Raw genomic sequence first — 15,759 nt, 5'->3', positions numbered from 1 at the left:
CTGTTGTCATTCATGTTAAACGAGAAGGACATTCGAATGGCATGTCTGTTAAGAATTGCCCAATTTCGGATGAATTACCCTCGACAGCGGTTACGTGTAGTAAACAGCTTCAAAACTGTAATTTTATTTAAGCTAATTAGTTTTCTTCCATGTTTTTATAATCGGCTCACAACTTACTTTATAGTAATTCTTTTAAGGTATCCAACATGGCAATCTCATACAAATAGTTAATTTTAGTGTAGTGAATTGAGTTAAATTTGCTAACTATGCATTAATTAGATTGGGAATTTATATTCTGGCGCAAATTATAACCTTTAAATGTTTGGTCCGGTTTGAGTTTATCAAAAGCCGCACTATTTATCAACGAATCAGTTTTCGTATGGTCCAGCAGAATATTTAGCGTTCATCTAATTTCTTCTACAACACGATGCCGGAAAATTCACTATTCATTCGTAACATTTAGCTAATTTTTGGTAGTAAATACCCACTATTCACCTTCAGTAGGGTGATTGATCGTGGTTCGGCCTATTCTCAATGTTATATATCTACAAAATCACAATGTTTTTCGTAAAAAATTTAGAATGTATGGGAAAAACAACTAAAGACGATTCTATTTCTTAATTTAGAAGAAATCTTAGAAAACCAGTTGATCTATAATTTGATTTTTAATGACAGTCAAATTATGATCCTGGTTCGGCCTATGTTGATCGTGGTTCGGCCCATCGATGATCTTGGTTCGGCCTATTCCGATATAAAGTTTCCAAAACCAATGTTTTTATAAATTAAACAATCAGAAATGGTGTAAGCTTACTTTTGGTGCCTAATATAGCATCTTACTTCAATTTATCTACCTAGCAGTGTTAAGTAACCTTGTACATGGTCAATATTCTAATTATTTCGAGTTATATAAATTTAGACAAATTCAATGGAATATTGAAGCATTACAAGTACAGATGTATTTTTGTTGCAAAACATAGTATCTTTTTTCACTTTATCTACCTAGCAGTGTTATTCAAGCTTGTACATTAACAATAATGTGGTTATTTGAAATAAGATTAATTTAGATACAGTTTTTTATTTCTCCTCCCAGTTGGCCTCGAAGTACAACGCTGATCCAGGCGTCGCATGTTGTAATTTCGACAAGAAGAGGCTGTAAGAGTCAATAGGATCAAAGCACTAACCTCGCAATTGTCCTGTATTCTAACACGTGCCTTCGAAGAAAGACAGAATTTACATTTAATTTTAGAATATTTTCCAATGGATCAATGAAAATAGCTGCTTTTGAAATCACAACTGCGCTAACAAATAATCGGCCATACACCGACGTTAGTCATTGATTTTTGACCTAATTCAGGAACAAAATAGAATGCTAAATTCCTATCAGTAAAAGACTAGAAATTGGCGAACCGAATACTTTAATGGTACGCCCTATTCTTTCCTAATAATTTTATTATTCCTTGTTTTTGAGAAATCGATAGTATCCGGCCATACAGAACTTCCCCCTAAGTGACTTAAGTCAAATTATAGTAGAACGGAAACGAATTTATTTCCAATTAGTTCGTGATACTACTGTTATTGATTTTTCCTTGGAGTTTCCCATAATCATAGAATGTTTTTCCAGATAGTATTTTTCTGGATTGTTGAGTAAATTTGCTAACATCACCATGAAAAAATATATATTTTACAATACTTGGCTCAACAGCTATGAATTTTTAAAATAGGGGATGTACACGAAAATCGGAAAATTTCCATTTGAGTTTTATAGGAAAACACGATACAATTTTTTAAAAATTGCGTCATGCACAAGCATTGGAGCCGTGTACAAGGTTGCATAAAATTCTAAAACATTACAACCCAGTTTGAACGCTACTTTGAAAAAATACTCTCATATTTATTGTTGTTAAGAAAAACTCAATTTTAGGATGTTAATAAATTTGTTTCTGAAATGCATAAAATAACAAAACATGGAATAAAACACAACATTTGATTTAACACGAATATTACGTGCAGCCAGAAATTAGTTAAAACGTGGGCGAAGCGCGCCACCACTAGCGGTGATTTAGTGAAGCTCATAGGCCGAACCACGATCATTTGTAGGCCGAACTAAGATCAAAAAATTAAAGTCGTATTTTCTCAATAAGTCGTAATTTCGCTTTTTGTTTGGAATAACACGTTCCAAATATTGAATAATATAGATGAATCTATGTTTTAAAATTGTTCTTAACCTATACTTCACAGACTAATACACTTTCTAGGTGTTTAAAAAGACAGCTTTGATGACGACATTGGAAGCCGCTTTTACATATGTTATGATTTTAATTACCTGAGCTAGTTACATTAATTTTCATGGCAAATAAATGAAGGCAATGCATAGGAAAATAATGTAAGCAGCTTATAAAACTATTTTGCCTTTGAATCTGTAAATATTCAATGAATTATCGATGCTTAAGCTGATGGGCTGAACCAGGATCAGTTTTTGCATAGGCCGAACCACGATCAATAACCCTATAAGATGGTGCCGCGCTTTATTTCCGCTTCTTTTGCTGAGGTTCCTTCTGACATACCAGCCGATGTCTCTTCAGCCCTCCCACAGTTCATTGTATACAGCCTATCGTTACCAATAGGAGAAAGATACCCGGTACTGACACAACCATCTCCAGTGCTGGCAGTTCTATCGCTATCGTTTTTAACAACATTTGCGATGAACGTGCTTTGGCTTTAATATTATTAGTAATTAATGGCCCTTTTAAAGGCCACAAACGAAGCAAAGTAAGATTATTAAAACAAGTCGAGCTATTCACAATTATATTTAATACAATAATCTGTGGACTAGCCATTCATTACTATTTCAACCTTTATGATGTACACAACTGATTTTTAAAATCTCTATGTCTCAATGATTGCAGGCGTTGTACTTATGAATCCCCGTCCACGTATTTTCAAAGCCTCCATTGCCTCAATGGAATATGGAGGCCAAAGCCTCAATGAATAATTGAATCTGAATATTTTGCACTTCTCTTTTAAACATTCACTTAAACAATGGCACTCATAGACTCTCATAAACATACATATGCCAGAAATGCAGTTTACACTAGTTTTTGATCTAACGATCTGATATAGTCCTACAACCCTTTCGTACAACCTTAGGGCTGTATACCTTGTAGTTTTCGTGTTACGTCCTGATACTCTTCATACGTCTTTTCGAGAAGTTCATAGAATTTTTCGTTTACGTCATCGGGATCGTCAGTATAATCAATATATAGGGGAATGTCGTCGTGGTTGGGCCACGTTTTGGAATTCGCCCATAAGTTACGTTTCAAAAGGAATTTTGGAAATCTAAATACATCGTTCCATAGGTCTAAGAATAAGGTATAATTCCGGAAAGTTTTGAGATTATTGCTTGAAAAATAAAAAAGTTATAGTCATTTACGTGAAGACAAAAAAGGTTGTCATAGTCGGGCCATGTTGTACAAGTTGGGCCACCGCAGAAAATCTAAGACATACGAATTGAAATTCTATATAGAGACATTAAAAGAATGAATTCCGTGAAGAACGGCTCATATAGGTACAAATACCCTATTTTTAATTGCATTTTTTTTGAAATTTTGGCCATCTTGTAAAATCAATATTGCTCCAATCGCCTTTTCCGTAGTGTACAACTACAATGAAAAAACAACAAAAATCTAGGTTTTTATCGTATTAATTTTGCTTTATTTCATCACATTTTACGTGACAGACATTCTCTAGCGATTATTGCGCTTCTGCGCTTAAAATTATGGTGGCCCAACTATGACTACTCAAGTGGCCCAACCTTTACAAATAGCGCTTTTCTAGTATTTAATCTTAGCCTTCCCAAACTCCTTACTGGAGGGGCTTTTTCTATAGTCTTCGTGTGCAGCACAACCCACTTCATGCATTTTCCAAAATTATCTCGATAATTGCATTTTATGAATCATTTGTTGGAGAAAAGTTCATTGCGTTTGGAAAACTTTTTTTGTAAGATTTAGTCACTGAATTCAGTACGGGTTAGCTTCGACGATGGAAAAGAAGGAAGGCAATAGTTTTGTTTACATTTCGCACAGTTTTGCTTTCCTTCTTTGACGTAAACGAAAGAAAGAAAGAGGTAGTGTTGCAGGAGAAGAGTGCCAGATTTGATGTATGCAGAGTTGTCAAAAAGATTGTTTGCATATTACGAACGCAATTTATAGCGGCCACCATTATAGCGCGTAAAAAGCTGGATAGGGTATTGTCGTTATCGTCGGGCCACTGTTATGGTCGGGCCATCACGATTTTACAGTTTTAGTAACTCATGATATCTATGATACAACCATTGTAAAACTTCTTACTGTGAAGGCTAACTTTTCACAATATTGTGAGTTTCAATCGTGTATTCAAAACACCCGTACTGAATTCAGTGACTAAATCTTACAAAAAAAGTTTTCCAGGGACAATGAACTTTTCTTCAAGAAATGATTCATGAAATGCAATTATCGAGATAAATTTTGAAAATATAAGTGTATTGTGCTGCTCACGAAGACTATAAAAAAATCAGCTCCAGTAAGGTGTTTGGGAAGGCTAAGGTGAAATACTAGAAAAGCACTATTTGTAAAGGTCGGGCCACTTGAGTAGTCATGGTTGGGCCACTGTAATTCTAAGCGCAGAAGCGCAATAATCGCTAGAGAATGTCAGTCACGTAAAATGTGATGAAATGAAGCAAAATTAATACGATAAAAACCTAAATATTTGTTGATTTTTTCATTGCAGTACACTTCGGAAAAGGCGATTGTAGCAATATTGATTTTACAAGATCGTCAAAATTTCGCAAAAATGCAATTAAAAATAGGGTATATGTACCTATATAAGCCGTTGTTCACGGAATTCATTCTTTTCATGTCTCTATATAGAATTTCAATTCGTATGTCTTAGATTTTCTGCGGTGGCTCAACCTGTACAACAGGGCCCGACTATGACAACATTTTTTTTCTTCACTACATGCCTATAACTTTTTTATTTTTCAAGCAATCAGTTTAAAACTTTCCGGAAATATACCTTATTCGTAGACCTTTGCAACGATGTATTTAGATTTCCAAAATTCCTTTTGAAACGAAAGTTATGGGCGAGTTCCAAAACGCGGCCCAACCACGGCGACAGTCCCCTGCTTAATTATCAGTATCTAAATCTATACAAGTGAACATAAATATTTCTGTATGTAGGTATGTTCTACCATAACTCCGAAATGCCTGGACCGTTTTCAAACGAACTTTCTACACATGTTCCTTGGCGTGAGGAAATGAGGCCCTGTCAAGGGTGGAGTGGGGTTTAAATAAGAAAACAGGCTTATTTTTCTGTTTCGCTTCTTTCACGGGGTACAAAAGGAGGGAATTGACAGGTTTAATTGAAAAAGGGTTTTTTTTTGTGTATATCCATTTATGATACCAGCTGTACAAGTGATTGCGAGACAAAACCGTCCCGAGTAAGATCGAGTATTCAGCTAGTTTTTAATAAGAAAGCAGGTTTTCTAGAATATACAACTCCTTTCTAACCTGACTTCTTTTTCTTGTTCGAGAGTTACGTAACACTCTCACTTTAGATTATCTGCATTTTTCCAAACAAGGGCAAATGTTAAAAATAAACTTGACAGCAAAAGAAATATTTTGGATGTATATTTTTCATGCTTGAATTTCCAACGTCTTGAATATGTGAATATATCATATAATCTTTTTAAAGTGTAATATAATGTACTATAACTAATGTAATAATTTATTACCTGAACTTACAAATGTAATAGTCATAGGATGATTTACGCTATTTGAAAATAGTCTAGTTTATAAGTATCAATTTGGTAAAGGGACTGAACAATCAAACCGATTGCTAAAAACAACAAACAATATAATTCTTTCATCGCCATTTCAGATCGAACAGCAACCACCAGGAGCCGGCTCCAATCCGGCATATTCCCGCCTTCAGCTATCTCAATCCGAACGGTCACCAGATCCTGCGCTACTCTCCGAACAACGTCGATCAGCAGTCCTCGCCACAGTATTACCGCAACAATGGCCAGGTGAGCGACGGCAGTGGACACCGCTATCATGATATGCCTTCTCATCACCTTCAACAGCAGCAACAGCAACACCAACAGGAGCAAACGCTACAAAACGGCCACGGTAAGGGCAAGAAGCAAAGCTCTAAAAACGAGTACAAGATCAAGGAAAAAGAAAACAAAGAGCGCAAGAAGAAAGAAAAGAAAGCCAAGAAAGAAAAGGACAAATCATCATCCTCCACTTCGGGAGCTTCTTCCGGGGTGAACAGCTCGGTGGAGAAGATGCGAAAAGAACCGAAGAAGAAACCACCGATGCCGTTCCCTCAGCCTCAACAACAGCAGCAACAGCAGCAGCAACAACAACAACGGATGATCGAGCAGCACGATTATCAAAACATTTCGGAGGAAACCAAAATCGACAGCAATAGTCCGGTTATGAGGATGTTTGGTGACACCAACTTCTTGTTGAATCATCGCCGCAAAATGGACGCCAAAGGTCCGAAGGAAAGCAACCTCAGCTGCGGACAGGGTGTGTGCGAACTCATGAACGGCGTGTACCGTTTCAGTCCACATGTGACGTCGTTTGCGGAGATCGAATCCGGCAAATGCAGTCACCGTTCGCATCCGTCCACACTGGATTCGAAGGAATACCAAAACTTTAATGTTTCCAAGTATCTGAACATTGATGTTAAGACGCCGAATTTGCGAACCGTCAAGAATCACATCAGCTCGAACAGTAGCTGCCTGAGCACTGGAAGCAGTGGCTCCAACTCGTTAAATTCGTTCGATTCGGTTGAACAGGCGATTATCTTTCAGAAAAACAAAAACGCCGACTCGTACCTGGGACCGTTCAACTTTCGTCAGCTGCTGCGACCGACCCAGGGACCGACGGAATCGCTCCGGAAGCGCAAAGGAATCAATCCGCCGTCGCCGCCGCCACCGCAGCGCGGGAAGAGCTGAACCGGGAGGCTGTTGTCGTCCTAGTTAAGTCGTTAAGCCCCTACGTTACTACGTCTACTATTGAGTTATTATTATAATTATGTTAAATCACTTTTTGTTGTTGTCGTTGTCGTTGTTCTTGTCTATATTGATACTATTGTGCATTTCGTTTACATCATCTGTTTGTGTGCGTATTGTCTAGGTGTATTGTTTAGAGTTTCGATAGACTGACTCGTTTCGCCTTGCTGAGGCCGAACGTGGGTTTACTTTCCAGGGGATCGTATGAGAGGAAAAACACACACTTTTTTTCTGAACTAAGGCCGTGTGAGGAATCTACCATCAGAGAAATACATACTTAGTTTACCGAAATATATTTAACCAAAAATATATAATAGAGCAAAAGTAGTTTTATTTTCACACCCAATTATTCTTTGATGACACGTTTCGCTGCATTTCTGTGGCCTCTGAAATCGAAAAGCTGTTGAAGAAACTTGCTCAATCGTCTGTAGCCGATTAATAGACTAGCGTATAGCTGGAATAACCTGGTTTAGGTGAAACTTTTCAAAAACCGCACACTCGAGCATCGATTGGTTATCCAATCACGTAGTTCTTAAAACAAACCACCCGAGAAGGAAAACTCTTGCACGATTGGCAATTGGTTCGCTTTCATTGCAAGGCGGAAAACTTTTGCTTTTCATCGACGCTAATAAATACGTCTTAGGATTGTTTGCAGTTTCTTTCGAGTTCATGGATGCCGGCCGTTTGCAGTGACCTTTTATTTTTGCTAGTTCGAATGATACCCTGCTCTAGTATTTCTACTGCAGTGCACTTTGGATTCTCTTCCGTTGGTTGCGGGATATTTTTTGACTTAATCAAAAATTCAAGGATATCATGCAGCTATAGTGTACGGGACTTGCTCCATGGTGGACATAAATTTATTCACGGCACGATTCATCTTTTGTTTCCGCAGCAATTGTGCCAATAGCGAATTCTTGATTGCTGAAATTCGGTGCGGATTCCTGACGTTATGTTTCGCTTCGGTCAGGCAATTAGGCCGTGAAAGCTTCACCTTGTGCAGAGAGTACGTTCCAATCTGTAGTGAAATTTATGAGGCCGTTATAATTTCTAATAAGTTTAATCTGGTTGACGTTAAATTGTACTAAACGTATGGAGTGTGATTTATCGTCTCTTCATACCGTGTGGTGGATTCTCGTGTTTGCCAGGCAATGCAGCCGAAGGTGATTTGTTTTCTTCTATGTGGCAATAAGTGCCCGTACAGAGGATGGGTTTTATCTAGGAAAATGCAACTTTCAGTAGGGAGAAGGTAGAAACATATTTTGATATAGAGCATATTTTTTCATGTTTTTATACCATACCGGAATGCCTCATCAGGTGCTAAAGCACATTGGATGCCATAGCTTTATGTTTTGATGCGATGGATATTAAATATCCATCAGCCATGTAGATGAAACCTTACGAACACGAGGCGAAAAATACGAGATTAATGGTATATGGCGTAATTGACGTTGTAATCGAATGATAAAGTCGTGATTACTGCTTTATAAAAAATCCTAACCCTAAGCAACTTAGCCTAACCAGGGCTGAAAACAATTGACAGAAAATAATGAGTTTGAAAAAAGGAAAATATCAGTTCAATATATTCCCTCTATTGTAACACCAATATCAAATCATAGCACTCGGAGATATTTGATACCTACATATCCAAAGGCTGGTTTTGAATTTGCGTGCGTTTTACTTTCCCTACGCAGTCTAGTGAGCTACTTTCAGTTACCAAAAAAATCAGCATTCAACAAATGAAATGATTTTTTCAGTAACGCCTCTAGACACACAGGCAGTTAACATACATTGCGCCTATGTTCGTAAGAATTTAGTTTTAAGATTTTTTACTTAACACTTTAATTCTAATCACAATAATTGTACAACTAAACAAAAAATATAGCTGCATATACATAAAAAAATAAAATTCTAATAGCGTCTGAACTAACCATTCATGATTGAACACACAATGTAAATTATATTATAAGCATTTTTATGAACAATCTTGACACGCATAGGCGCTCCCGGAAAAAAAATCATTTAGTTGAAATGAAAATGATTTTCTTTAAAGTTCAGACTCAGTGATATCATGTGTGAGTTGACTGCCACAATCGCTAAAGGAAAAACAAAGTTCACATACTGGACGGCGGCGTTCACGATAGCGCCCTTAATTCATTTATCAGGTAGCACGAATCATAGGTTGCTGATTTCGTAGCTAACTCATTTTGGTGCATTTTAACAGTATGATTTTGAATTTTTGCAGCTCTGAGCCTAACTTTACATTTCTAAGATAATTGCTCAAATGGAATTTAAAAACTCGATTTAGGGTACTCAAGGAAGGCAACTTTTAATGTAATAGGACAATTGCGTGACTAGTGCTACGATTCTGGTTTACTCCAACAGTCAATCCCAGCCGACATTAACATAGGAGTGACGTAACCTGAAAAAAAAACCTGTAAAATGTAAAAACCACATCAATATTTGCAATATTCCACAAATCAGTATAAAGCACCATATAAAAAGGACTTGAGCTTACTTTCACTTCATCAGCAACCGCTAATCGGATTGTCTGCGTAATGACCATTATTCATGAATGGTGCTCGCGGTTATTGTGTCCTGCCCATTGAACAGCAGCATCAGGGGTTTTCCGTTAGCTCTTCTCTGGATCGGATTAACTTAATAATTATTATACAGCAGCAAGCAAATTGCCATTGATGCCTGCCCGAGGTCGATAGAACGGGGGCCTCACGGAAACATAATTTGAAATTTAATGTGGATTTCGAACGGAAGCAACATTTTACTCCACACTGTACCTATACACACACACCCGCGAGGTTGGTCAGTCATTTATCGATATGAATACGCTATAAAATGCTTCCGCCTAAATGTAGACCGCAACCTAACGTTGCTGGCATGTAATATGATTGCTACGAATGACCAAAAACTTTTTATAAAGAATCCCAAACTTAATTGCTGCTTTTCCTGAATTGACCGCGACGTGTCCGTAATTAATAGTTTCTTCGATACAATTTTATTTTCCTTACAGGATCAAATCATTAGTCAGCTCACCCGCGGTTAATTGGTAGGAGGGTATTGCACCTGGCGGCAAATTTACGAGTCGTTTTGATTAATATTCGCAAATTCATTTTTTAATAATAATTGTCCTGTACGTACTAAATACATTGAAAATAAGCTTGTCAAGCAAGGAGGGGTGCAGTGGGGGAGGCAATAACGAAAAACTGATGGTTCATATTGCGAAATTGCAAACATGTGTGGTAAACGCAGAAAATAATTAACAAAGCACTGAAACAAGTTCATCCTTGAAAAAGACTAAAATAAACAGTCGAAACCTCGGGGTGAATAGAAAAAGTCAGTTCTAATCTGGTTTCATTTTCGGTTTTTTGCTCAGTAGATGCTTATTTGACTACAGCGTCGCAGCGAAACACAATTCAAACAAGTAGTGTAAAGGACAATTTTAGAATCAATTATTATCTACAATATTGTTGAAGAAACTATAGTTTTATCAGTTGTATTTACGGCGTTATAGGGCTGATACCCCGTTGGTAGCCCAATGAGCGCTTTTTTGTTACCTGTTTGATGCTGTCAAATGAGCATCTACTGAGCAAAAAAACCCAAAATAATGCCTCCCAGTTGCGTTGGCCTCAAGGCACGAAGCTGGTCTAATAAGCCAGTCGTTGTATGTTCGAATCTCGGCTGGGAGAGGCTGTTAGAGTCAATACGATCGCAGTACTGACCCCGCAATTGTCCTGTAATACTCTTACAGCTTAGTGCGAGGTCTGTCGTATAAAACAGAAAGTTAAGTTTCGTCAATAGAATGTAGCACATAGGCTTTGTTTTGCTTTTGCGACATTTGATGTTTATTGCATTACAAAAGATAAAGGTAATTATATTATTATTATTATTTTGCAATCCTTAAATGATAAAGATAACGGTAGAATCCTTGAATATTCACCAGTCACGTGACTCATTTATCATTTAGGTCGCGTTTGCACCAAATGTGGATTGTATTTTGCCTCAAATTCAAATGCAGTTCGCCACAAAAAGGGCATGCATGGGCAACGTATTTCCAAAAGGATACGCGCATACTGGATGAAACACTGCCTTCCTCTGTGGAGCTAGATGCTTCGACCATCGGAAACAGATGGATGATACGCTCGAGCCAACGAGCCCGTAACCTAGCACCGCGGGTGAAAGGTGCCAGAAGAAGGACAGAGATCTTGATGAGCTGGAACAATTACTGTGGGCTCATGACATGCGCAAGTTTTACGATAAGGTGAACTAAACTCGTAAGGACCACACACCTAAACCCGACATACGTAGGGACGAGGGAGGGGATCTACTCACGAACAAGCGCGAGGTGGTCGACGGGTGGAAGCAGTTTTACGCAACGGAAGTAACTCTAGGAGTGCCTACAAACGACAACAGCGTGCCGGCTCTCGATCTCGAAGAGATCCGGCGAGAAATCGGTCAGCTGAAGAATAATATAGCCGCCGGAACGGACCGACTCCCGACAGAACTATACAAGAATGGCCAAGACCCGCTAGCTACCGCACTTCACTGGATAATTTTAAGGACTTGGGAGCAGGAGAAACCACCGGAGGAGTGGATTGAGGGTGGGCATTGAAGGGCATCTCAAAAAGGGCAACCGGTTAGATTGCCGTAACTACCTCGGCATTATCTCTCATATTTTGTTGCATCGTCTATCCCCAGTAGCAAGAGAATTCGTAGGGCAGTATCAGGCGGGCTTTATGGGGGCCGATGCAGCTACGGACCAATTTTTTATTTTCCGCCAAATCATCCAGGATCTAGAGTATAACGCGTGTCCACGCATCATATTTTCGTAGATTTCAGGGTAGTATACGATATAGTTGAACGAGAACAGCTATGGCAGATAATGCACGAGTACGGTTTTCCGGACAAATTGACGCGGCTGATCAAAGCTACTCCGAAGCGAGTGATGTGCTACGAGCGCGTTTCGGGGACACTCTCGTGTCCTTGCGAATCGCGCAGAGGGTTGCGGCAAGGGGATGGACTGTCCTGTATGTTATTCAATACCGCTCTTGAAGGTGTGATCCGGCGAGCGGGCATCGAAACGAGAGGAACGATCTTATGCAAGAGTAGCCTACTCCTAGCCTTCGCAGACGGCCTTTACATCATTACTAGAAACCTTGGGATGGCGAAAGCAATCTACGCCAAACTAAAAGTGGAGGCTAAGAGGATGGGTTACAAATCAATGCGTAAAAAACCGAATATAAGGTAGGAAGACGTTTAAGAGAAAGCAACGTTTGCGTCCCACGAACAGAGACTATTGACGGCGATGATATGGAAGTGGTTGATGAGGTCGTATATTTGACATATCTGGTCACAGCCGACAATAATATGAGTAAAGAGATTCAACGATGCATGCAAGCCAGAAGTCGAACCCACTTTTCCCTCCATAAGACGCTTCGATCAAGGAGTATACGTCGCCACACATAGCTCACGATGTACAAAACGCTAATAAGACCGGTAGTCCTCTGCGAACTTGACTCAGTAACTTTGTTTACGGAAAGCATAGATGCACTTGCCGTATTTGAACGAAAGGTGTACGGGCTATTTTTTGCGGAGTACAAACGAATAGCGGAGAGTGGCGCAGGTGTATAAACCACAAGCTAGAGGCACTGCTTGGAGAGATTTCCATTGTACACCTGGCGAAAGTTGGGAGACTACGGTGGGCCACCCAGTGTGCAAGGATGCCGGACGACTGAACCGGCACCAGGAACAAAGAGGCTCAACGTGCTAGATTGCTCGACCAGGTTGAAGCCGAACTTGCGTGTGTCGAGACACGCAACGAATTGACATCGAGTAGCCCCGGATCAAGTACAACGGAGAGGAATTCTTGATACGGTAAGAGCCATCCCGCCTCTCGGCTGGTAGAATTATATTTTTATTATTACAACTACGAAAATTGCACAGGTGGACTGGCGATCCTTATTATTTTCTCCCGATGTTGACATCACTGTTGATATATTCATCCGCATTCTACGCCTTGAACGCTCGCAGCCCTCCATGGGAAGGTTCTGGTTTTTTGTAAACTCTAAGCAAAATGAAGATGGCCCGCCAGTAGACCTGCTTTTGGAAGATTGATGGTCGAATAATATGCTTACCGTCAGCTCATCTCAAAGTGTTTCGTCATCTTTTTTCACCGACAGTGTCTGCTGATTTTTTACGAATAAATAAATAATAGATTGTCGGACATACTAACGCGACTGATTCAAGCCAAACGAGTTATATGCCACGTGAGCGTTTCGGCGGTAAAGTGTCGAGTGTCCTTTATGTTACTTAACATCTTTGAACGCGTAGTTAACCAGGCTGGCATAGAAACGAAAGGCACGATTTATCATTCACTAGAAATTTTGCGACGGAGGAAATAATCTGTGCCAGTCTAAAAGCGGAGGATATGAGGACTGGATTGAGAATAAATGCGTCGAATCCCAGATATATGAGAAGTGGATGTCCACGACAAAGTTCGCCTCCTGCGAAGAGTGGCTATTGACGGCGTTGTATTCGAACGAAAAGTGTTGTGGACTATTTTTAGCGGAGTACAAACGGAAAGCGGAAAGTGACGGAGGCTTACGAACTATGCAGCAGGTATTCTTTGGAAAAGGGAGGCAGGCTATTGAGAGCGTCATGTCACGAAAATGCCGGACGACCGCGCGGTGAAATCCATTGATTTCTCCGAAAAACCCCCACCGGCACCAGGAATAGAGGGACGGTAGGCGCTAGGTCACTCGACCAGATCGAAGTAGATGCTCCAAAAATTTTCTGCAACCTAGAAATGAGTGAGGCTGGTAAACGACTGTAATAATGCGTACCGTCGGTGCCTTGTGCACGTGTAGGTATAAAATAGACCCTACAGTGGTTCATAGCCTCTTATTCAGCAACTCCTATTCCAACCTCCTCGTGGTACCAGCCGGGATACGAGCAACTTTGGTGGAGATCGGGTAACCAACCCCAGTGGAAGCCAAGGTCGTATGCTGACAGGAAAGGAGGGCTCTTTCGAGCTTCGTTGGCCCTCCGGCGAAACAGGGGGTTGGTGTAGCAGGCTTTGCAAGCCGTCACCACGAAAAATATTAAAGCATGGAACGAAGAACAAATATACAAACCGGTGATTGGAAGGTTCAGTGCACACCAGCGAACCAATGAAATGGGCCTAAGACTTATCGACTTTGCCGCCTCCAAGAATATGGCTGTACGTAGTACCTTTTTCCAGCACAAAATCCATCACAAGTACACCTGGAGGTCACCAAATCAGACAGAATCACAAATCGACCACGTTTTGATCGACAGTCGGCACTTCTCAGACATTATCGACGTCAGATCCTATCGAAGCGCTAACGTTGACTCGGACCACTACCTAGTGATGGTTAAGATGCGCCCAAGACTCTTCGTTGTGAACAACATTCGGTACCGACGTCAGCCTCGGTTAGATCTCGCGCGGCTGAAGCAGCCAGACGTCGCCGCAAACTACGCGCATTCACTCGAAGCTGCGCTGCCGGAAGAGGACGAGCTGGACGAAGCCCCTCTCGAGGACTGTTGGAACACTATCAAAACAGCCATCAGCAGTGTAGCGGAGAGCTTCATCGGGCATGTGGCCCGGAATCAGCGGAACGATTGGTTTGACGATGAATGTAGGAGGGTGATGGATGAGGAGAACGCTGCGCGGGCGGCCAAGATGCGCAGTGCCACACGTAAGAACGTGGAAAGATACAAACAGAAGAAGATGAAGCGAAACCAAATCTTTCGGGAGAAAAAGCGCTACCTGGAAGAGCAGGAATATGCAGAGTTGGAGCGGCTGCATCGTGCGAAGGAAAAGGAAAAGCGAAAGTTCTACCAGAAACTGAACGGATCCCGCCAAGGGTTTGTGCCGCGAGCCGAAATGTGTCGGGACAAGACTGGCAGTATTCTGACGGACGATCGTGAGGTGACGGATAGGTGGAATCAGCACTTCAACGAACACCTGAATGGCGCCCAGGCGGAAAACCATGGCGGCGAGGAAAGCGATTTAGATGGTGCAGCAAACGGGGAAGAGGTGCCAACCCCAACGATAGGCGAAGTTAAGGAGGCCATCATGCAGCTAAGGAACAACAAGTCAGCTGGAAAAGATGGCATCGGAGCGGAGCTTATTAAAATGGGACCAGAAAAGCTGGCCGTTTGTCTGCACCGACTAATTGTTAGAATTTGGGATACGGAACAGCTACCGGTGGAAAGATGGGGTTATCTGCCCGATCTATAAAAAGGGCGACAAGTTGGACTGTGAGAACTATCGAGCGATCACCGTTCTCAATGCCGCTTATAAAGTGCTGTCCAAAATCATTTTCCGCCGTCTATCACCAATTGCGAATAGATTTGTGGGAACTTATCAAGCCGGCTTCGTCGAAGGTCGGTCTACAACGGATCAAATATTTACACTGCGGCAAATCCTCCAAAAGGGCCGTGAATACAGAGTTCCCACGCACCATTTATTCGTTGACTTCAAAGCCGCATATGATACCATCGTCCGGAAAGAGCTATGGAAAATCATGGACGAGGACAGCTTCCCCAGGAAGGTCATCAAACTGATTAAATCTACGATGGATGGTACACAGTGCTGTGTTCGGATTTCGGGTGGATTGTCAAGTTCATTCGAATCACACAGAGGGATTCGCCTGCTGTTCAACATA

At 40.8% G+C, this 15,759-nt stretch overlaps 1 protein-coding gene across 1 annotated transcript in view; it reads left to right on the top strand.

Moving 5' to 3' along the window:
- The window catches only part of LOC128737225 (myosin-IIIb-like), a 157,564-nt gene extending 150,564 nt beyond the window's left edge, over positions 1-7,000 (top strand). Inside the window, exons 14-15 of the mRNA XM_053831816.1 lie at positions 5,914-6,027; positions 6,067-7,000. Of these exons, the coding sequence (XP_053687791.1) occupies positions 5,914-6,027; positions 6,067-7,000 (1,048 nt within the window). The remainder of the gene's footprint in view (positions 1-5,913; positions 6,028-6,066) is intronic.
- Positions 7,001-15,759: the final 8,759 nt, after the last annotated feature.

Source organism: Sabethes cyaneus, chromosome 2 (genome assembly GCF_943734655.1).
Source record: "Sabethes cyaneus chromosome 2, idSabCyanKW18_F2, whole genome shotgun sequence".
NCBI lineage: Eukaryota > Metazoa > Arthropoda > Insecta > Diptera > Culicidae > Sabethes > Sabethes cyaneus.
This window is presented reverse-complemented; position numbering and strand designations above follow the sequence as displayed.